Source organism: Temnothorax longispinosus, chromosome 3 (assembly GCF_030848805.1).
Source record: "Temnothorax longispinosus isolate EJ_2023e chromosome 3, Tlon_JGU_v1, whole genome shotgun sequence".
Lineage (NCBI taxonomy): Eukaryota > Metazoa > Arthropoda > Insecta > Hymenoptera > Formicidae > Temnothorax > Temnothorax longispinosus.
The window spans coordinates 3,387,919-3,413,394 of NC_092360.1; the positions used below are offsets into that span (position 1 = coordinate 3,387,919).

The 25,476-nt window shown below is 31.4% G+C and overlaps 1 protein-coding gene and 1 long non-coding RNA gene across 4 annotated transcripts in view; one reads left to right on the forward strand and one right to left on the reverse strand.

Annotated features, from left to right (window-relative positions):
• Nucleotides 1-21,502, reverse strand: part of LOC139810566 (glutamine synthetase 2 cytoplasmic-like) — a 30,899-nt gene extending 9,397 nt beyond the window's left edge. Inside the window, exon 1 of one of the 3 annotated variants that reach the window (XM_071774225.1) lies at nt 21,343-21,502. Coding sequence is in view for 1 of the 3 variants with exons in the window: in XM_071774226.1 (XP_071630327.1) it covers nt 3,511-3,614 (104 nt within the window). In the remaining 2 variants the exon portion in view is untranslated. Of the gene's footprint in view, nt 1-3,510; nt 3,768-14,560; nt 14,807-21,342 lie in introns of those variants that run through there. The other 2 variants (XM_071774224.1, XM_071774226.1) reach the window with 2 other exon arrangements.
• LOC139810569 (uncharacterized) lies at nt 14,841-18,128 on the forward strand. Its single transcript, XR_011731434.1, has 2 exons — nt 14,841-16,992; nt 17,901-18,128. It is a non-coding gene; the product is annotated as an uncharacterized lncRNA (long non-coding RNA).
• Nucleotides 21,503-25,476: the final 3,974 nt, after the last annotated feature.

Here is a 25,476-nt window from a genome sequence, read left to right on the forward strand (position 1 = left end):
TATAAGATATTTTACAATAATTCCGTATAGTAAAATATTTCATATTATGCTGTGCATACAATTTACCGTTGGATATAATCGGACATTCGCGATTTCTCTTAACTCACATACAGAAAACGGATGCGGTTCACTGCGTAAAGAATCCCGCGAGAGGTTTTGTGGTTAAATTTTTACTCGCACTATGTTCGCGCATTTTGATGACTCGCGCAATAAGGTCAGTCGGGATTAAACGTATAATTTACCGATTTTCAGATTAATCGACGTTTGTAAAAAGCATCTGGGACGAACAGATGAAACGAAAAAAAAAAGATAATCAAAATGTATATAATAAGGTGGAAGAAGGCGCGTGGAAACCTACTTTGGACGAAGCCATCCTTGACCCTATTACATACATGTAACACTAGCCCTGGAATCCGTTATAAAAGCTGATCACGCTCTTTTTAACTTGAAACAAGGAATGATAAAAAGTATCATCTTTCGACGTGAATAAAGAAGCATTTCATCAACGGGAGAAAAATAGCGATAAAAGTACAATTGACGTATGTACCTCCTTAGCAAACGGTTTATATCAGTAGTTCGTAAGACGTCGCGACACGAATCGGCACGTGCTGGCTTCTCTCAGAATGTAGTTCAAGAAAATTCCTTAAAAATGCGTAATTTTCTCGTTTGATTCTCGACGATGTTCAATTCTTTTATAAGTTACTTGTTATTTATTTTGTTTCTTTTATCAACGTTGTATTGCCTCTTTTAAATTCGGAGATAGAGTTTTTAAAAATAAAATTGTCAAATTAGGTGCAAAAGATTTAAAAGATGATACATTGCTTCTTACGCTTCTGTAATCAATATTGCTATAACGTTTCCAGTAAACGAAATTGTTGTAACGTCATACCAATAAATGTATTATTATCATAACTCGCTAAGCATTCGTTGCGTATTATCATATATATGTATAAAATATTTGTACGTTTGTACTTAATTTATAATAAGGTTAATTGATTCTGCTTTTTGCCTATAAGTAGTATGAATCTTTCATTTGTTTTTCAGATTTCTAAAAATCGTCAATTTCTAATATCGCCAATATACCAAAGAAATCTTATATCAACACTGTAATTTACTCTTATATGATATCTCAATATATTTAATAAGAACAAATTAAATTAAAATTTAATTTGTTCTTATTAAAATAACAATATTTGAGTATACCGGTATCTTGATACCAATTATTATTTTCCTTTTTTTTATTCCATTTGCGTTTGACTCTCGTTTAATTCTTTCGTTGCATGTTGTGTTTTTTATTCTGTTCCTTTTATCAGCATTTCAGTCCGGTCTTTATCAAAAAATGACGACATTTGAAGCCCTTCTTCCGTAAGAGAATGGCTTGCGCAAGAGTAAAGTGACTTCTGAGGATGCCTCTCATACATACACGCAATACAAATACTCACGCTGAGAACACGCGTAATTTATTTGAAATTTTATCTCGCTAGTTGCTACAAAAGTATCTAATTCCATTCGTTCTAACTTTGACATTTAAATATCACAGAATTTTCCGAGATCCCGTAACTCCGTTACAAGTATCGTTATCTGACTCCGAGAGAGGCTACTTTTGTTAACGAATGCATAATGCATTTCAATATCGCAGACCAGTTTCAGTTTCCAGTCGACGTTAAATTGCCGTAAAAATAGCGACGCGTTATCACGGCATCGTGATAAGTGATGTGTGCGAGGAGGCGAGATTATAAATAATTCGGACGCGCGTATGAATAACCTCGACGAGACCTTCCTTCAAAGTTGTATATGTATTTCAAATCAATATATTGAAATTTTGATACAAAGAGTGTCTTTGAAAGTATTCTGCGTATTTCCTTGAAGCGTAAGGAATATTCAAATTCGAGTGACAGCACACAAATAACCCAAATATGTGCGTATAAATTTATATTTATATATTACATGTTATATATTCAATTGTATTAGTATAGATACATTATATTTTTAACGCAAATCTATATATACTCAAAAACTATTCTATTCTATCATATATCATTTCTAATTTAATATTATTTCAACGATTTCTTTCATCAAAAGTTCTTCAATTTATTGTTCTCATTACTCACGTTGTTATATATATTCGTCAGATTATTTTAATTATACAATTTATATATTTTTTTTATTTTATATTTTACTTTGATTAATCCTGTTCGTAATAAATTATTATATGTGAAAAATTCACAAATAAATCCTCTACATATAGCGTCACGTTAAGTCGCGTCCTTTCACTCGTGTTCATCAGAAACCTGCTTTGTAATGAAGCGAAAGCTTCGCGGCTACCGACCTTAACTTTGGCCACATTCCATTAACCACGGGATCATTAATCTCACAGAATCGACCATTGCCATAACTCCCGTTCTAACAGCAATGCGCAATCATTTACGAGTAAAGCACCGTAACGACAGTCAATATCAGGTTATTAAATGCAAAGTTGTTGATATTAGCTTCTTCTGTCACTCATTATCTTAAGTAAATTATAGCTGTACGATTATGCATTGTACATTGCTTCAAGCAATATTTTGTCTCTTATTTTCAAGAAATTTTGATTTATTGCGGTTTGTTTTACGGCCTAATCAGTTGTGATTTACGAGCGACACATTTGTAGGTATTTAAAGAACGACAAAATGTAGCAAAGACGACTTAGATATCGAGCAAGAATTGAATTGAAACACCACTCAAAGCATGTAGCTAAAAACTTTTTCTTATCAATTCAAAAAATTTTGGTTTGAAAATATAAACTTCAAACATAAAAGATGGAAATATTATATATTCCAAAAATTTATATAAAAGAAGCAGTAAGAAATTATTTTACTGCCAAAAATATACACAATAATTATTACATAAAATGACGGTTAAATTAGTTTGAACTAATTGTCGAAAAACTCAACTTTATTTAATAAAAACTAACACTGTTAATTCGATTATTTGTACTTAAATGCCTACTGATTTTATAATAGAATTAATAAAAGTTATACAATTACAGCCCTTTTATTAATTCCTCTAACTAACACACGTCCTTCATCAAATCAATTAGCTAATTAAATTTTAATCATTATATCTAATTAAAATTTAGTTTAAAGCAACTAAATTCAAAACTTGATTAATCAATATAATTAATTTTGGAAATTCAAGAATTAGAGAATAAAATCTGGTTTATTTTTTCTTAAAAGAAAAATCAATTTTAAATTGTTCTATAGTATTGTTAAAGACACCGCGACACGGTTTCGAAAGTTTATTTATTGAAAGATTAATGCCAATTTTTGGCCGATGATAGGTTTGTTCTTTCAAACTGCACATCTTTTACTAGTTCTTCTTCAAAATGTGGATGCATATTTTGACTAACGTATGACTAAAATGAATAAGTCTAACAAATGCGTATTAGGACAGTCTGGAGACTCTCTGTCCTAATTAATGAGTTAAAGATCCAAGCACCGATCAATCCTAATAAATTTGGTCTCTACGAACCTGAGACTAAAACATCTGCTGACGGCGATCCATGATTTTTGCTCGGTCATTGCGGCGCGCAAGAGCTTTGGCCCGCAAATCCTGACGAGAACGTTGGTGCCCATCTTTGCGGAATTTCGTCTTGTATAGGTTTGCGAAAGAGATTCTCGGTCCTTTGCGCGTTTCGACAGAAGAGGCGGGAGAGAAAGAAAGAAAAGAGAGCGAACGAAAATAGAGCAACACCGAGTAGAAAGCACGTGGGAGCAACGCACCCTGAGAACTGGTCGTCAAGGAGTGAGAGTGGTACCATTTATATAGGCGCCCCTCCCCAATCAACGCCTCAGGAGGCCCGAGAGTCGAGTCTTCGACTCTTTCGAGCCTCTTCGCGATGACGCGAGGCGCGGAAGATCCCGCGATTGGCGATAAACAAACCACTCGGCCTCACCTGTTGTCGCCCACCTGATCGGACAACAAGTGCGATTATACCACGTGTCGAAATACCAGAGTCTCTCGACTAACTCGCTGTTTATTCGTGCCAAAAGTTAATTTTGCTTTTCACTGTTTCAAACATCACTGGCAGAGAACGAGAGAGTGAGAGAGAGAGAGACACTCACGTGCCGGAAAAGCGGAAATCTTATAACTCAAACAGTGCTTATAAATCTCAATAATTGTTTTTATTGGATAATTTTGGCTGTTATATATAGATATAATTTCTTTACATTTCTCGTCGACTATTTGCGAAAATAATGCTCCACAACTGATGCAAATAATTTCCTAATTAGCGCGTGGTCAATTAACTCCACGATTCAAAAGATAGCATTAGACACGAGAGACGGGGGCTCGTCCGCGGTGTTAATTTTATCTTCCTCGTTTCGAGGAGACAGTAAATTATCAAGTAGATGCTACAGATCTTGTCCACAGTTACCACGACTACATCGGTGCTCTAAATCATCACGTCATTAATATTTTACTGCTATTATATAACAATCATTAATTATCGTGAGAGTTTCTATTTTGTATTATTCTTTGTACTATTATGACTTATTAATTATTATTCTTTTGCAACACGGTATTTCGAAAGCATAAACTTTAGTATATATTATAGAATTTGGAAATACACTTAAATGTGTTAAAATATTATTTTCTATACTAATATATATATATATATATATATATATATATATATATATATATAATTAGTGTGTGTGTGTACTGTTAATTATTTTTGAATTTTTATTTTAAATGTAAATTAGTAGAAGTGGATAAAAGCATAATAAATATAATAAAAATGAATAAGACTAATGTGCTATCATACAACAAACAACAGAGGTTTGCTCTAACAAAATATAAATCGAACCTGTTACATGTATAATAACTCTAATTGATAATACTTGCTTACGATATATAATGGAATAAATAGGAATTTAAAAAGTACGAAATGTATAACAGATAAAAGTAAGGTTTGAATTTACTTGCTCTTTTACGATCGAAATTAAGATAAATAAACAAACCGCAACGAGACGAGTTAAAAGCTGTCGAGACGTTTTGTGGCTGAAACACCAATTGGTCGAACCACAATATGCAGGCGGAAATGAAAGAAGAGAAATAAAATGTGTCACGCGCGGTTGGCACGTTTATTGAATAAAAAATACTAACGTGGATAATGGAGCATTCAAAAGAGTGATTATTCAAGTAGTTAATTGTCGTGAGAACCCCATGTTAAAGAGTGAAAATGTGGTCATTGACTTCCGAAAGATTAACCGATGTTGTTTTTGGATCTTTTCATTGTGGGTTTATAAATAAATATTTGATAAATATAAAGAATTGATTATATTAAATTTAAGATACTAATTTAATTATTCTTTAACTTATTTACTTAAATATTTATTTATATAATTAATAAATTTAAATATCTATCGTAAACACTAATCATTCTTAAAAGATAATGTAAAAATAAGCATATAAAATTATTGTCATAACAGTAATTTAATAGTAAGTTAAATCCAAACAAGTACTGAAATTAAATAGATGATTAAATTATAATTAATTGATTTAAAGCTATATTTTATGTATAGTATAATATGGAAAGAGATAGGGAGCAACGAGAATAATTATATAAAATATAAAATAAAAAAAAGATATATTATTATATATTATAAATATAACAAGGTATTTATATATATTATAATATATATAATTCATAAAACTACAAGATCATAATTTATTTTTCATAAATTCAAAGCCCGAGTTTTAAAGGCCGAGAATTAAGACTTAATATACCTACAAATGGATTCGCAAATTAACGTATAACTGATCGATATTTGAACCAGCACGAATGTAAGTATACACTTTGCGTTCACGTGATCACTCACTCGTTTAATCAGTTCACGGACAATGTTTACGCGACGCGTTACGCACGATTAACACATACTCGCAAATACTATGTCAAGATATCTGCATACATGAAAGGCAAATCCACGTTAATTGATTATTACGAGAATCGCGGTGGGACAACTAGAAATGGTCAATAAATTTCGATGATTATTCAATGTAGGTGGTACGATCGATTTAACGGACTTCGCACGTGACTAACTTTCACACGTGAATTTTTTATAAGTATACGCGTCTTCGAACACTAATTTAATAGCGTTACAGCAGGTGAGCTTACTTTAATGCTTAAAAATGCACGAGATGTGTTTACGTTTTAATTTGAATTTTCTGAATGTTATTTTATATATACATATATATAATATGCTATAAATTAATTACATGATGTTATAGCTTAGTTAAACATAATTATAAAATAAAATTATTACGCATATATGAATGAAATTATAAGAAATTATTAAACTACGTATAATACGTAGTTTATTTAACCATTTTGAATTAAATCAATGAGTCTAATTATACGACTTAAACTTATAATTAGATTAATTCAATACGGATATCGAAATTATTTCAAAATTTAGGCTCTTATTTAGCTCGCCCATCTACTATTCGTGGATTTCAGAATTTTGTAATGTGTAATTTGTTTAGATAAACACAGATGTGCCTTTTTCATATAATTAAATAAGTTATTTTTAAATTATTTAATAATTTAACCCTTAAATGCCACCCGGGGTCCAGCGGACCCCAGACCCTTTACAATGATATATTTTCAAATGTTTCCCCCAAAAATGGAGCTCATGCTCCCATTGATGATAGTTGAGTGATTGACCTATCCGGTTGTACACTTTAGCAGTACTCAGTTTACTTAATTTTTTATACTATGTTGAAATTGAAATTTTAACAATATAAGCATTTTATTCTCTTTTCTAAGCCTTGAACAACATTGAAAATAATTTTCATAACTAAATATAAAAAAATCAATGAGTAAGGAGACATTTTTCATGCTAGTGTCTTTTAGATCCGATGTGTCATTTACGAGATTCTTGAGAGGTGTGGCATTTAAGGGTTAATTATTTTAAATTGTTAAACAATAAACGTGAAAAATCTCTTAAGCACTGCATTCGCTATCAAAATTGAAAATAGTCATATCTTGAATCATATCTTCAACATGTAATAAGTTCTGTAAAAAATACAGGAAAGAAGAAATGTATGACTTTATGTGAAGTCTGACACTAATTGTTTTCATTACGCAAGTGAATAAGAGCTTAATGATTTTCTCAGCATCATAGTTATGATTATTTTTTAGCATTGGTTCATATATTTAACAATAATTCATTATCCGAATTTGCATCCGGATATTCTGATGCTATATCCGAATTCCGAAGACGCTGAATTTAATCTTTCTAAATAAGTAAAGAAAGAAGAGGGAGAGAGAGAAGATTCATACTTTCAAAATATAAAAAGTAAAAGTTGCCGCAGAAGTAAATATTTTCTTATCTTTTTTTAAAAGGTTTTTTCTCAAAATATTCCACTGATCCATCGATAATTTCTAGTATGCAACTGATCTCTCCTCCTTACTTGTTTGCTGCCGTACGGAAAATAAAATTGTCGAACTTTCTATTTATCTTATCATTGCTTACGAGGTTTCTGTCCTTGTGAATATGATAAATAATAATTACCTCTCTCTCTCTCGTTCTTGTCCTATCTTTCGTTTTCTCTTTCTCTTTAATTGTCTCAATTGTCTCAATTCTTATTGTATGAATAGAATTAGTTGTTCCATTTTATGATGTTTGTTGTAGTAGTCAATAGTAGTAGAACAAAAAAAGGGTTTTTATTTTATGATAAAAAACATTTAAAAAATTAACTATTTTGTTTTGAACTAAAGTATAAGATTTTAAATTTAATTACAATATTAATTAATATACAATATTAATTATACTTTATAAAAAAATTATGATACTATAACATTGATGTTTCCGACTAATTATTACATATAGTTACATCATTATATCTAATATATTTTTAATTATCGTAACTTCTACTTTTCAATAAAATTAATGTTTTATTAAAATATTTTATTAAATTATTTTCTTTCTATTAAAATTTTTTTTATTTTAACTATATTTTAATATACAAATATATTCCAATTTAATTATTTAACATTTTTATAACATTAAAATGTTGTAATAATTCTATGAAATGTTTCAGAATTAACATACGCGATCAATTTATTATCATCTTTCTTTAAATGACAGACAAAAATATAATTTCGTAAATTCTTTTATGACAAAACATACTTTATATACCATAGGTACCATATATCTCTTTTTTTTATTAAAGAAAAAATTCACATCTCTTTTCGTACTTTGATAATTGTAAGAGAAATCAAATTATCCCCCGCGTGACTAACGTCATTAAAGAGATGTATTACTTTAATCAGTGAATTGTTAAAGCGACTATTACGTCAATGCGATTAATTAATCACTATAAATTTGCGTTGGTTTTACATTTATCATTTAAAATAATTGCTTATTTTTACAAAGTGCTATTAATTATTATATCAAACGTCATTATCTGTTGGTGAAAATTTTATTCGTCGCTAATTTAATGGGACAGGGACTCCAATATATAATTTTATAAATAGTAAATGTTAAATTTATCTATAATTCTAATATGAATTTATTGTACTGTACATATAGTGCTAAAATAAGAAACCTATAAATAAAATGTTAAATAGTTTATATATCAATAACATAATTTTATATAAATATATTTTTACTATAATTAATAAAACTGTATGTTAAAAATTTGCGATCTTGCAAACATTGAAGAATCTTGCAGACCTCCTCAGACTGAGGCAAACTATAAAAGGAGATTAGCACAATTCAGCATAAAATTATTAAATCGGTCATTAATGTCGATCGATATGATAACTGATGGACGAACATTTAACAACACAACAAATTAGTACTTATTTCAACATATATTAATAGCAATTTCTTAATTTTACCAGTATATGCTGACGATAATATATTCGTTTTTAACCATTCAGCCGATTGCAAAATCACAATGTATCGTTGACCTCTCCGTCGCTGCCTTCCGCAGATAAATTCTAAATCTCGTATCTCGTATCTCGAGACGTATGACGTCTAACGAATGACGATATTCAGGAAATTCGATTTCGACAAACCATAAACAGATTATGTCCACGAAGTTCAGAAAAATAAAGAAAGAGTGTTGCAAAATCTTAATTACAATCTTTAATTATTTGACATACACAGTTCTTTTCATTATTATTCACCTAGGATTCAAAGTCCTTCGAGGTCCTAAGATTCTCTTTTATAGAATAAAAATTTATATAAACACATTAAAACAATATGAGGACGCATTTTTAAATACATTTTATATATAACATTATATATTTTATATTAATTACGTTTTATAATATAATAGTATTGTACAAAATACAGATTATATATATATATATATATATATATATATATAAAGCATATGTCTCTGTATCACTAGGGCCGGTTTCTTTGAGAAAAGCGACGGTACGTTCCCATTGAATCTATCTTTTGGTCGATAAAATTACTTACTTATTCGCTACCATAGACAGCGATCGATCTTCTTCTACGTTACATATAATTTACTAACGTAATGTCAATCGAATGTTGATCTAAATTAAACCTCTCTTTCAGATTACGATATTTGTTTAAGACTTTCTTTATTCTGCTGTATCTGTGTCAAAAGATCTTTACAGAAATAGATACATTTTATTTACTGACAATGAGTTTGAAATCAAGAAAGAAAAAAATCTCGTACGATGAGTTCAAGTATAAAATCTGTTTACATATGCAGATAGAGCGTAAGTGATAAAAGATATCGCGCTAATTAGTTACTGATTGTGAGTGTTACTACTGACAGGTACTCGTAATACACGTGAGAAAATCCGAATTTTATAAGCGACACAATGTGTGTCGATAAACGCTCATTTAATTATAGATAAGCTCCGCATATCGACGGTGAACAGTCTAGCTTTTCAGCGTTCGGAAAAATATACAAACATAAATATTTAACACAAGAGTCATACTAATTCCATTAGACAACGCTTAGATAATTTTAGGGTAAACAATAATGAGTGAACAGGACCATGCGTAAATCTTACAATTAATTAGAGAATATGTCATTTTTGATCGGGCTGGATTTTGGTAACCTAGTAATAATATTTCTGTGTAAATTTTGTATATATTTTCTCCAACTCAGTAAACTGCACGTCGATTATTTGTTGATCTTAAAATATTTTTTGTTGGAATATGACATAATCAATAATCGATAATCGATAATCGGTTTAACTTTGATGCTAATAAGCATTCTTTTTAAATCACTGTAAAGAATTTATTGCGAAAAATAACCCCAGTGGTCAAACCTGGATCTCCCTACAATTTGTAATGGCCATCTTTACTGATTCGATCACTGAGCTATGTAAATTAAAAAATTTTGATAAATTAAATTGACTGCAAACTGTAACTCCAATTGTATTTCTTGTAGTCTTTTCAATCAGAAACTAATCTCATAATCGTAGCTTGATAAAATTTAAAGAATCAAGAAATGATTGAAGTTCAAAAACATACTTCAACGATAAGCCGTAAGTTAACGATAACGTAAAGTAAATTAACGTACAGCAAAATCAAATATCACTTTATCGAAATGCCATATTGATAAGGAACTGAGCAAACATTTATTTTGTTTCATGTGAGAAGAAAATCGATATACCTTTAAATCTTATATTCTGCTTTTGATTTTTAAAATTACTTAGATTATAGTTGTATAGCAAAAACTAACTTCCTAAAAAATAAACTAATTTCCTAAACTACCTATAAAAAATAACTTTCTAAACTAAATGAGTCGAGAAATAACTTTCGAAATTTAATTATTTTTTTAAGATCAAAATCGTAAATAGAACAATATAATTTTTAACAATAAAGTTTGTAATTATTATAAAAATACTAGGAGATGACGATTTTGATTTCACAATCATCATAAAATAAAATCACTAAAAAATAATAATTACTAACTTTGACATACAAAATTTTTATTTGTATTACTTCGTGTTGTGCTTTAGAGTACACTAGTACAGCAATGACAAGGACTGCAACAGTACAGCGAATCTGCGTTGATAACAATTTTTAAAAAATAAACTGCAGTGTCACTTGCACAGCGTCTCGCACATTTTTATTTATGTCACGTTACGTTACGAATTTACGAGGTCGCACGATAAAGTATGGAGGCGGGCAAAGCGTTCCACTGACCTACACTTGCCATCAGTCAATGGTCCTTATATAGATCATTCATTTAAGGACTTAACCCCTTTCGAATATATCTATTTGCGGAAATCAAATATATTTGCAGGCCGCGTTTCGCGAGGCTGACATGACAGCAGGAAAGATCGATATCTTTATGCAGGACGCCCGCGAAACAAAATTTTTCGTTACAGAGCTTTGTTTATGTCACATGCTGACGTTATGCAAAAATGTGTGCGCCAATGCATGCGCGGATCTTATATCCACTGCAAAAATAGCAACCAACTGCAGTCTGGTTATAATCGATATTTCGATCGTTCGATGTAACGCGGGATATTTATTGAAATATAAGAAAACTGACATTTTTCTACATACATATATGTATATCCACTCATGAAATAAAAATAAAAAAATTTATAAATGCTTAAACAAAATTACTTGAAATATTATAAATATACATATACATAATCTATACATATATATAACGTTATACTTTTAAAAAATGTAGAAATTTATTTCACAATTAGAGAAATTAAATTTTAATAAAAATTAATTAAGTTATTTTAAAATATTTTCCGAGCATTTTTAGGAGAGCGTATTATTTTCCTATAGATTTAAGATTTAAAATAAAATTTTGTGATCTCTCTCTCTCTCTCCCCCCCCCCTCCCTTTCATAGACTAGTGGAATTTCTGATTTTAATTGTGCGGCAGGTTTCGTAGGTATGTTTTCAGATGAAGAGCCTCACGCTGGGCGTCACAGTCGGTGGACCAAATTGAAAAGAAGCCGTGAAGTCAATCAAGAGTGTCAATTACGACTTGAAAGGAAGACGCTCATGCGTTTAAGGAATTTTAGGTGCACATACTCCTTGGTCTTCAATAGATATCGATATCTATATCGAAATAATGTGGAACATTCTATAATGCTGTTATACGAGAGTTTTCACGTTATTTTAATATTATATAAAATTTCTAAATGTTTTTAAAAATTATCTTACACTATATGAATAAAGCGGATTTTATTGAGGTTCATTGATGCTTTGTAAAGCCCTACAACGTTTATATTTGCACTATGTCTACTTTATTGATCGGAAGTTATGTCAAAGTAAAGACATCTGTATTGCCGAGATGTAATTCATTCATATCCCTTTTATTTTTTATTTTTTATGGACAGGCAACTACTATATATGGAAAATTTTACTCGACAAAAATTACATTATCTCGCGCTTCTCCTAAAAATTGTCAATACAAAATAATATAATATTACTAATCAGAAGATCGTTTAATTTATTTTATCGAAACACTAGATCGCGAAAAACAAGATCAATCGGGTTTCCATTGCGGGTGTCGCCTTATAAAATTCTATTTTATATATCGAAGTCTGTTTCGTTAATTCTTAATATAATATAAAATATTACTGTGGGAGCAACGGTCCGTTATACCGTGCCAAGTTTCCGGAACGTACTATTTGTTGCTTCTCAGGGTCGAACGAACAATGACAATATCATGCCAACTATTTCCGGCACACCGTCACCAAGGGCATTCTGTAAAAATCCTCACTGCCAAGGAACCCATTTCCTTTGTTTTATTCGTATAAATTAAGTTGAAGAAAAATAAAGAGCAATTAAGCTCTATACGTTAATATGCTTACTTATTTATTTTCACTTAGGCCTAGTTGCACCAACATCGCATAACTTTAACCTTACAAAGCTTAAGTTACTCTTCGTCTCTTTCTAAGGGGGGACAGTTAGACAGTTCAGCTAAGGTTAAAGTTATGTGACGTTAATGTAACCGGACCTTAATACATAACTATTTGTTTTAATCTATAAGATATAAGATGATGTCTATAAAAGCATTTTTTTATACATAACTTATGTCATGTAACATAAGTAATGTAAGGAATACCTTTGAAACATCTATGTTATTAATATAATTCATATTACAATAATATTAACGATTTCAAAAAGCAAATTAAATTATAGTAACAGATCCGCAAAAGTCACGATTGGAAATATATCAAGTCTACAACTGTGCAAGAATATTAATAGCTTTATCAATTTTATGAGTCAATTTTAGATTATTGAATTATATTTTTTAAAAAGAATTTATCATTAAAAGTACGCAGATTAAAGATCAAAAGTCAATGAATGATGATACATACATCTCTCGATAAACGTACAATCAATTATTTATGAAAGAAAAATGTGTCATTTACTATGTTATAATCAAAATATACACTTCGCGCATGTTCGCCAAGTATATGTAATTTACAAGAATATTATAGTATGCCAATACAGCTGGAAAGCGCTTTTCCGCCGCAAGATGATGAATGCATCAATTCTTATATGTAACCAAACATTTTTATAATTTCCACAAGTATTTATAAGATTTATCACTGTCAACATATTTTATTTGTTATATTATAATTTTTATAATTATTTTATTGTATTATAAATATGTATTATAATTCTATATTTTTATAAAAAACACTTAACTGATATATTGATTCAAGATTCTATTGATTAAAAAATTTTTGTATATTTATAAATAAAATTGTGAACCATAATATCGAACGGACAGATTATAACACGTCTTCATTACATCTTGTGATAATTATTGCGAAATAAAAGCATAATATAACACTGGCTATTTTTTGTAAGCTCAATCGAACGCTAATGATAGAAGCTTAAACGTTTAGAGAATGCAATCATGTTGCCAAGTGTGATTTTTATTGATAGACATACTCTCTCTTTTTATAAGTCTAAGTCTTATACACTTGTGTAAGGTGGTACTAAGGACGTACCAATTCGGCTTCCAAGAATTCTATACGTTTATTCATTTTTAACATGCAATTTATTTTCCGCGAATTTTCCTTCTTGTAATCTTAAAAGATTTTACAATACCTACTTTAATTCATTGTCCAACTAGATTCCCAGAATGTTTGCATTCTTGTTTCCGCGGGAGCTAAGACTGGACCAAGGTCAAGTCTCTTATTATCAAATTATTCAAAGAATTATTCGCGAATAAAGTTTGCATAAAAATCCTTAACGATTTCAATGCGCAGCGAATTATATCGATCATTTTATTAAGATTTTTATTCCTTTTTATGAAAAGAATAGATCTCAATGTTTTTATACGTTTATAGCTTTATAGAAATACGTTACTTGGACATCGTAAGTTTTTAATTTAACGCTTAATTAACTAAATCCATTACAGAATACACAGGCCGACCCCAATTTATTTGTATAGTACATAGTACGACGAGTAAAAAAAAGAAAATTTTTTTACACAAAAAAAGTGTGCAACGCTTTTTTTCGCGGAGGCGATAAAGTATTTAAAATTTGTAGTGCTGGAAAATTTGATAATAAATGAAAAGAAGATACCTCGCCGAGACTTTCCTTCTCACTGCTGACGAATGGGGTTCATCCGCGGGGGTGACACTTAGCACTGAGCAGAGATACGAGCGTACTGCCAGATGCAGTTGGCAGTGCAGGCCAGGACAACGTGTGTATGATGTCAATGACGACGATGCACGTAGATATACGTGGTCCACGAAAATAGTGTCACGTGTAAGCGACAACCGAGCACCGGATGCGTGGATGTACGCGGGCACGACGACGGCGTGCACGACGACGAAGAGGTGCGTCATCCACTGGACGAAGGGGCAAGAGAAGAACGCAGGCCTACCCTTCTTTATACATCCCCACCCCACGTTCGAGCACGCGTTCGCGGTATGCACCACGTAAGTGCATCGGGCTGCATCTTTTAGATACGCTATATTCTTATTTTGTACGACTACAAGTCTATCACGTGGAGAATATTAATAGTTATATGATAAAGATGAGAAAGAGTTAAAATCTTGTAAGTTGTCTGAAACGGAATTCAGATTTCTGACGATGCACATTATCAACAAGCGCGTAAATTAATCCAAAAAGATTTCTACCCTTTGGAGGAATAATGTGATAAATCATCAAAATAATTTAATCAAACCGCGCTAAATTATATTCTGCGTATTTTGTATTTATAACATCTGTGTATTTTGTATTTATAATTTTAATTGTTTAAGTATTTTTTTTTTTATTAAGTATCTAGAAAAAAGGATAATTGTTTCTTTGGAGTAAAATTAATGAGCGCGGCTTGCAACGCGTAAGAAGGTATGAACGATGCCAGTTGATGACAAATCAACGCTCATACAGCACTCGCTAATTTACTAATGCAACGACCCAACACTAATCGCTGGCTAAACGCCCGCAACTTGTTTGCTCTTTGACAACAGCGTTGAATTATTAGGCAATGGAATAGATGCAATGGAAAATTTATCATACGAAACAAAAAAAATAGTAAGCAGTAATCGCTCTAAATTTTTGCTAACGTAAAGCTTTTGATAGTATCTTGGCACCAGAAATGAATATTTTAAGTTCCAGTGAAATCTTAAGCTCACTTTAACAGATATACAATTCACGCCAGATTTTAAGATAGAATTCTATTTATAATTTTAGACGCTATATATTTTGAATTTTGACGTATGTATGTATTTTAGTTGATATTTTACATGTGCTGTATTCTGATTCTTTAAATGTCTTTCGTATACAGGCATATAAAATTAATTACGTACAGAATTTGATCTTGAACCTTAAATAGACTTCAGTTAACATTTTGTACCCAAGAATCTCAAATATTACAAATTTGCAAACCATTTATATGTCTTTGTCTTTTTCGATCTTAGGTTTTGGATTTTATAACTCCTCTCGATCACAGATCTGTGATATTGTAGGACTTTGCTATCATGTCGAAATTAAGAAATATTTATGATATTATGAAATTCCAATATTTAATAAAATTGATTTTCTAAATCAATTTTATTGTAATCCTCAAATTACAACTTCTTCACAAAGTCTTAACGTTTTTGTTATCTTAAAATCTTGAACTTTAAGTTTGCGAGCTCTTTTGATTCTCCGAATCTTTGATCTGCTGATTCTTGGATTTACGGATTCTCGGTGCTGCAGAATCCTAGGCCGGTTTTCATAGTCGAATCTTATATTTAAGACCATCTTAAGTACGATCTTAAGATGTTATGAACCAATCACAGACCCGTATTAGCATCTTAAGACATTACTTAAGACGGTCTTAAAATAAGAACCGACTATGAATACCGGCCCTAATCTCATTTTCCTCGGATTTGCGAATGTACGATTCCACAAATTCATGGATTCGTTAGATCCCGATAATTATACTGCAAGTTTCACATAGAATCGAGCGTAGGACTTTGGAAATTCTCGATATTACAATCTCGTGGATGTAGATCTTTGATATCGCGAATCTATCATCCGATAAATCGATTAAGATATTTATTCTCTAATACGAGAATTACGTTTTATCTTTAATCCACGGGTGTTGTCCGAATTATACATTAATCTCGCATTAGACAAATCTCTCTGGGCGGATAAGATCAGCGCGCGCCAATCGCGTGAGCGACGACAACCCTTCCGTTCATTCGCATTTTGGGAATATGACGTTGCCGCGTCACGTGGCAGCCGATTATTATGTTTGTACACGACAAACGTCCTGCACCGCACGCAGTGACACATAACATGAGTGGGAGTGACGACAATCGATTGTGCGACTGACGTTACATCGCCATGGTGACACGCGAAAACAAATACCTGCGATCGCATAGACTCATAGACACGCTGACCCCCACAGTAAGCCGTACGAGTTCAGTGTGTCACGTATACGACAGAAAAGGACCGAGAGCTCCATCCCTCGACCTGCACGAAGAAAGTGGCGAAAGTGCTCACTAACGGCTAATTCGCAGGTATCGAAAAGCTCGAGGTCGCTCGTATGCGCCAATTTGGCACGCGTCCAGATTAAATTAGCCCAAATAACTCTCAATTTACACCTATAAACTTTGCGTCAATCGAAATTACGATCAATGACAAAACGGTTTACGATGCGACGAACCTTATATCTTTTTTTCATGTCAAAAATTCTAAAAAAATTAAAGATTTTTTAAATCTGAGATTTCTTAATTTTTCGTTGAATGTCAGAGGTTTACTAAAGATTATCCTATTTTAGCTGTCTATACAATCATTTTTGTTTAAATCTTTTTCTGTAGGTACGTAAAACCGAAATTTCGTAGATTTTAAATTCTTGGCTTTGGTTCTTAACCATTTAAATTGTACCTTTACGAAATTATTAAAATTCCCGAGCTTGCTGACGTTCGGGGGTTGATCCTCATCGCGTTCTTGAAGTTCGTGTAATCTCGGACTTTCTTCAATTCAATCGTCCTCGAGGCTACGAAAGGAGAAGTAGGGTGTGCACTGTGCACCTTTTTCAAGAATGTCGTAAAAAAGTTGTTTATTCGGCAATAATAGCCTTTTATCGATAAATTTATGCCAATGTTTCGTGTAACGCTACTCACTGGGACACATCGGCGCGACCCTCGTGTTACCTTGACCCAAACTCTACAGTTCAGTGTGTCACGTGCACGAAATGGATCGAAACCGAGTTCAGTATTCTCCTCTCCAGACGCGAGAGCTTTCTTCAACCCTCAACGGGAGTTTACATTTCTCAAACTCTTTCACGAATTAAAAATAACTTTTTTCTCTGTCCGAAATTTCTCTTATAATTTTCTTTCTTCGTGATAAATATTCAAATTATCTGTCGCAATTATAATACATTATTTTTAAATTATTTTTCATAATTTTATTTTTTCATTCACAGGAACAATGTAGTTGCAACTGTAGAACAACACATGGAATCCGTCATTCAACGAGATAAAATAAAAATTATGATTTGTCAATAAATATGTCGTACATCATATTACAATCACGTAATTATAACGAGACAAATTTATTGATTCCACTTTATAATTAAATCTAATTACCGACCATATGTATACTTATTACGCTGTAATTAATTATTGGATTAATAAATATTGATTATTATTACCTTGTTTGTGTTATTTATGACTAATTATAATGACTAATATGAATCTTGAAAATTATATCATGTATACATAATAGCCAGGTATATTGTGAGTTTCAGCAAAATAAGATACATATATTAGCAAATACACATCAATCGGGCTTGCTTATTTACGGAAGTGCAATAATTATTATCTCCGTAATTATTTTACACGGCAGAGACAAATAGTATCATAATTTCCATCTTATTTGAAAAAAACAGAACTCTGAACAACATATTTTCCACTAAAGCCAGTTAGATCGAAACCAATCAATTAGAATGGTATAAGCATGACCAAACCTCGTCACGAGAAAACAGAGTAAACATACGTGAGTACAGATATACGCGGAAAAAACACCGTTACCGGGCAATAAGTAGGCGAAACAAGGAGAACAGATATTATTGCACGTATGTACGCATTCATATGTTAATATGATCTCCGTAACGTCTTGTGCGATGGTATTTTCTATGACATTAAATTTTTAAATTGGCTGTGCAAACCGCAGTCGACAAGCGCATTGTCGTCCTACATAATAACGCACATTAAGAAATTAACACTAAAAGATGTTTGTGAAGGAAAAACAATTTATGCCGGTTTTCTTTCGTAGTTTTCCACATCCGTGTTCGTGTCGCGGGATGCTCTTGATGTCACGCGACAATAAACAGTCACGGCGATATTTTTGTTATAGGATTGCTGCAGATGAAAATAAGTCGTTCTAATTATTTACATATCTGGGCGCGGCACTCGCGGGGCAGGCACACTCGCGGATTAAACTTCGCGACAGTGTATCTGGCGCATAAAGCTTTCATGAGATTCGACATTTTTCTATTCTCGCGATGTGGGTCAGTGTCGGCGGCGCGGCGCGGCGGGTGGTTCATTTACTTACGGCACGTTACAAAAGATCGCCCTTGTATCGTGCACGAATGACAGGACAGCTTATCAGGGAAATTAGCATTGCGGCATTCTTATCTAATACTTTATCTTCGTGGAAAAAAAACGTATTATTTGCAAGTACAAAAGGTGCAATTTTAATACTAATTCCACTTTTGTTACGTTTCAGAAGGAATCTAGTTCGACGTTTGGCTGTATATGCATATATTTAACAGTTAAAAATTTAATATATTTAACCACGAAAGATGGGGTGTTTCGTGAGATATTTGGAAAATGATTTCAAGATTTATAAATAAAGAAGTTTTATTATATTTCTCGCGTTGTCTCATCGCGTGCATGATCAAGAAACTCAAAAATATCTAAAATATTACGTAAATATAACTATTAACAAATAATTTATTCATTACCGTATCCAATTCTTAACGAGGAAACATATACACGACATACATACATTACGACACATTATTAGTACGTGAAACGGAAAGAATAACGATCGGTGTGAAAGAAACGGTCACACCAATTTACTATTATGAACAATACAGCATGACATAAGACTGGCGCGCGTGCAAGTCTTAAACAAAAATTCGTAATTATCGTGGTTATTATTACGTTCGTCTATTCTTCTTATCCATTTTGCGCACATTTTGATTCATATTCTGGCATAAGCTTCGCGAAAATTTTCTCAAAGGTACAAACATTTTATATTCAATGAATATTATATATGAATATTATATTATATAACAGCAAACTAAAACAGAATAATTTATAAAATGTGAGTGGACATAACTTCTAAAATTTATTCCAACATAAAGGCAAAAAATTCTGATTTAAGATTTGACAGACCAGAGATGCGCGTTATTTACTTTCGTAACAATTTATGATATTTCATAATTATGCTGTATTATTGGTAAAATAATCTTGGCGGTTATATGAGTATACTATATACAATATATATATATATATATATATATATATATATATATATATATATATATATATATATAACTTATATAACCGCCAAGATCATTTTACCAATAATACAGCATAATTATGAAAATGTTGGGAAATGTACGGTGATTATCTTAATTGTACTCTATTAGTCATAATGTTATACTCAACGCATAGTCGCCATTTTTAATGGATCTAAAACAATTTTATCGTTGAACAGCATTTCAATGCCACGTTTTTTTTTTTTTATAAACGTAATTGAGTCTATCATTTCATAGCGTCAAGTAAATCGCTACTTTTTAAAAAAAGGTAAAAATATAGACCAAGTGCATATGCCAGTATGAAAAACTGTTATATTATGGCTGCGTTTTGATATTTACTGCCAGTACTAAAAATTTGTAGTATACGTGACATAAACTATAGATTTTTGGTACTGGCAGTAAATATTGAAACGCAGCTTATATTGAAAAAATCTATTGTACAAAATTGTTTTAATATATTGTTTTAATATATTAGTTAAAAATATTAAATACTCGTGCACTGCAACATAATGTTGATAAAAAGAATATTTAGCTAAATAATAAGTATTGTTTGACATTTTATTTTAAAAATGTTTTTCAAAAAAAAGTTTTCAAGTTTTGTATAATAAAAATTTTTCAAGTAAGGTATATAAAATCAGAAAATTGCGCCAAACAGAAAGAAGGAATATGATAAACGTTTTAATCGCAATAAATAGAAATATATAAAATATCTTATATTTTAAATAATAGACAATCGATTAAAACATTGTTGCAAAATGCAATAGAAATTTCGAGTAGAAAACGAGAAGACAAAAGAATGTTATATTTGGCTTTTGTACTACAAATATAAAAACTTGTTTTTAGAAGTATGTTTTAATCTGTATTTTAATCTTTAACGGAAAATTGTTGCTAAACCAGTTATTACATCTAAAGATTTAATAAAAATAACCAAATAAATTATTAAAAATTCATTAATAAAATATTCAATAAATCGTCTATTTGTTATATAAAGTAAAAATGTTTGAAAGATACAATAAAAATTTCCTCCTTAACCAATTCTTGACAAAATAATTTTACTTCTTACATCTAAAATACAGTCTGTCTAATAAAAAATTAAAATCTCTATTTAAAACCATATTTATTGGTAAGTTTTAAAAATTTTGTAATATTTATATTTTTAATTATAAAACGTTGCGTTTGCTAAATTGTAAACTTTTTTTAGAAAATTATTAAATTATGTGCACTTACGAAGTTATATAAGATAGTCAGGTAAAATTTTAACAAAATCGCGTCGGTAAAAACCGACCACCGGTTGCATCCTACCGAAGAGAGAACTCACCTTTAGTTGATCCACCGAGATGAAGGCTGCTTGCTCGAACACTTTGCTGAGGTGTTCTAGGACGTTACTACCGCGATCTGCGATACTAGCAGTGGTGGCTAGCTCGCGATACTTATGTAGGGAAGCTTTTCAGCGCAAGCGTCACTTACCTCCCGCTGGCCGGTTTCCACCTCTTCGTGATGGGCATGATTATCCCCCACGATCGCGCGTCCATCGTAAATCGTTACATGTCGGAAATTCTTCTCGCGATGCTCGCGAATCATGCAAATTGGCCACGCGGGAATCGGGGGACCGAAGATCCTCGTAATCAGAACGAAACGAGATATTTGCGCGTAATTGGAGATCTATCTAGGTCAGTGTAGCTTTGTGATATCAAGGATCCCCCTCCCCCTTTTTTTGATGCACCGAAGATCAAAGGTAAAACTAAAACATTCGTAAATTTTTTTTTTGCATTTAACAATCTAACGGTAAAAATTCTCAATTAATAAGGTTTTTCGAATTCAAGCTCTGGTGCGGATTCAGAAATCTATAAATTTAAGATAGAACTTAGGATTTGCGATATTACGATTTTGAAGAAAATATACAATTTCAGGATTTAACAAAAGTAAAAATATGTATGAAAGTAAAAATATATTTCACAAGATTTTGTGAAACTAAACAAAGGAAGATATTCAGATGTAACACGCTTTTTGTTCATTTGTTTACTTTTTTCTTACAGTAGTTACAGTAACTTCCCAGGTAGCCGAGTGATGTCAAATGACGTATTAATTCCGCGTCTTAATGATGTCTCTAACGTCATTAAGACGTCTTTAAACGTCATCTTGCTACCTGGGTTTCTGTGTCTCTATTGCCTTAAACTGTGTAACAAAATAATTTAAAAACTTAAAATAATTTGATTGTTATTAGAATAATGCCAGTAGAATTGCCAGTCATTGTCGTTTAAATTACTGTAATTGTTATTATTAGAATAATATTATACTTTAAAATAATTATATTATTATTTCATAAGTTGTACAAGTATATGAATGTGTAATGAAGGAACACGTGTAGTGAGATTAGTTAGGTACTATCTAATTCTTATTAATAAATTTTTTATTAACTAATCTAATTAACTAATTTTTCAAAAAATAGCAGTTTTGCAAAACACATTGGTTATGTATAAACAAATTTAGTATAAAAATCTTTTAAATTCTTATGCTTTTTAAAAAATGTTAATATCAACAAAAATAATAAGAGAAAAGGATTATTTTTTGAAAAGTATGACCATTTCGATAAATCTAAATACTATATTTGACTACAAAGTATATTAAAAAATCATAGAATTCTCTTTTAAAACATTTTGTGCACTTATATAACAATAAATAGTTATATATAACATATGATATAAAAATATGATTCTGCTGAATTTTGTTTAACTCTTTTGGACTCTGGTTACCTTATTTATAAAAAAATTATATATTTCTTATTTTTCAATATTCTACAGTTCTATCAGTTTGCGTCAAGGATGCGTATCACTTTTGAATATAATTTTTTATAAAACGTTTAATAGGGTAAACTCAGGTGAGATGGCCATAGAAGAGAGATGGCTCACCCATGTTTTTTCAATTTTAGCTCGCCATCTAGTATCGATGGGCCATCTCTTCTCTAAGGCCACTTTACCCGACTTTACCCTATACATGCAAAGTAAAAAGCTATAAGCACCAGGATATTAGCGATCTAGAGCAAATAACACAATGACGTCATTTTAGAAGACGAATCTTAATGTATTATTATTCAGGATATATCTTTGCCTCACGCGAGTCAGCTGCAAAACACTTTCTTTAAGGATACTGAGATTTAATTCGTTAAATCACGCGAGCAAAAGATAAAGTAAACCCAACTTCGCGCGCGGTGATAGAGAAAATCAAGCACGTGTTTATTGAAAAGTTATTTAAAAAATAAAATTTCAATAGTAAATATTAGATAATGTATGCGTCTAATAAAATTATACTTATCGAATCTAACATTGATTACGTAAGTTGAAATGTTACGTTATGTTTCCTCCTGTTGCATAACGTTCGTATGCGCTGTCCGTGATTAGTGATTGATATTGTTTGCAACGATATTTTCACATTCAATGATCCGTGTATTCCCGTGATTCCTGGCATGAATCTTATCTTCTTCATAATGTATGATATGAGCGTATACATATTTTTAATATAAAAATCAGTATTTATACATGTATCTCTGACCTTGTATTTTGCTGGCTGAAAGTGCTATGCATGCTAAAAATTGACGATAAACTTTCGCGCGGTATCGCTTATTTATAATGCAAGGAACTATTCTCGCTTTGCGTCCAATTTGCTTACCACAAAATAAAATATCGCAGTTAACTTTGTAAAATTTCATTGTTTTATTTTGGATTATCGCATTTGTTGCGCGCGCTGCTGAAAGTCTTTTATTAATTTTTCATCAAATTTAAAAAAAAATGAAAAAAAATGAAATTAGTTATATATAAGCACGAAATAAAATTTTCCATTCGTAGTAATTCTATAAAGTTACTGATCTCACTGATTCGTGATATATATTACGCGAGATGTCAACGCGAATCTGACCGCAAAAGCGCGGTACCGTACCGCAAAATATTCTTTATTCCTCAAGGAGAACCGACACGTATCGATATTACAGCTATTCAGCCCGCTTAAGGAAAAATCCATCCACTTTAGGAAAAAAAAAGCGCGCGAGAGGAAAAACGCATTCTCGCGTGATGAGAGCATTTCCTTTTCTCGTTCACAAGAGTGATGTATTTTATTATACAATTACGTTCTATACAAGCAAAAGAGAAACAATGGCAAGAATGATTCGAATCCTAAAGAAATAAACGGGAAACTACCTTTAGTTTTACTTAAAAAAAAAACTTTTACCGGAAAAAATATGCAATAATTTCGGTACACTCGCGCATAACGATATAAATCATAAAATATGATAAACGGACAGAGACGAAAAGAAAGAAAGAGAGAAATTAATTCATTAGATCCGACTCGTCTAGAATCATTTTCGTCGTTGCGTGCTACAAGTTTTTATAAGTTCGAATGTCGTGACCAATTTACGGTAACCGATGGCAGAGGGTCGGTCGCGGACGAAAAATTGAAGTTTGCGCAACCGCTGTTGATCGTTAATGATCTCGTCAGGGTCATGCGGAGACACGTATCCTAATGCGGAGATGCACGCACGCGAGTAATACGAGCGCAGTTCCGTCGCACTCTCGTGCGCCGGAACGGATGTCGCATCGAAAAGTTACATCGTGCGCTAAATCGCCGCGCCGGTCAAGCAATTTCCGTGTTCGACGCGCGCGTCGTGAATGCCTTCATCGTCTTCTCCCTTACGGAAAAATACTATAGAAAGACTAATGTATACTTGCGAAAAAGTAAGAGTAATTGCGAAATCGTAGTAAATATTACAGTAATTGCTATAATTTTGTGTACTTTTTTTCGCAAATTACAATAGCTATTTCGGTATTTCCATAAAGGTACCCAGGTAGCAAATTGACATTAAATGTATTAATATTAACATCTTAATAATGTCTAGCTCTAATGTCAATAATCAAATGATATTCTTGCTGCCTGCATCGGAAGCCGCTCTAGCCCTTTGCCTAGATACTTAATAGATAATTTAAAAATAAACCAAGTAGAGACAGGAACAATTAGCACACTGGAAAATTTGTGTTAAATATAACATAAATCACATGTCCAAAACGGTCCACTCAAATTTTTGTGTTAATTTAACATAATATGGATGTGTTAAGTGGTAACACTGATATTATGTTAAAATATTTCAACAGAAAGGAAATGTAATTCTGATCGTAATTTGAAGTTAATTATGTGTACAATTAACATAACTTTTATGTTGAAGTTGAGATTGTAAGATGAAATCAACACTCTATTTCTGTAAATTTTTATTCCTACTTCTTTTATAGAGTAAAATCAACATTCTTTTTCTGTAAATTTTAACACATTTCATAAATACGTTCAAATTGTGTTACTTTAACATATTTTTTAAGTTATTTTAATTATTTAACATTTTGAATTTGTAAAATTCAATTAACATAGCAGGCATATGTTAAATCTACACACGTATGTGTTGATTATTTTACAC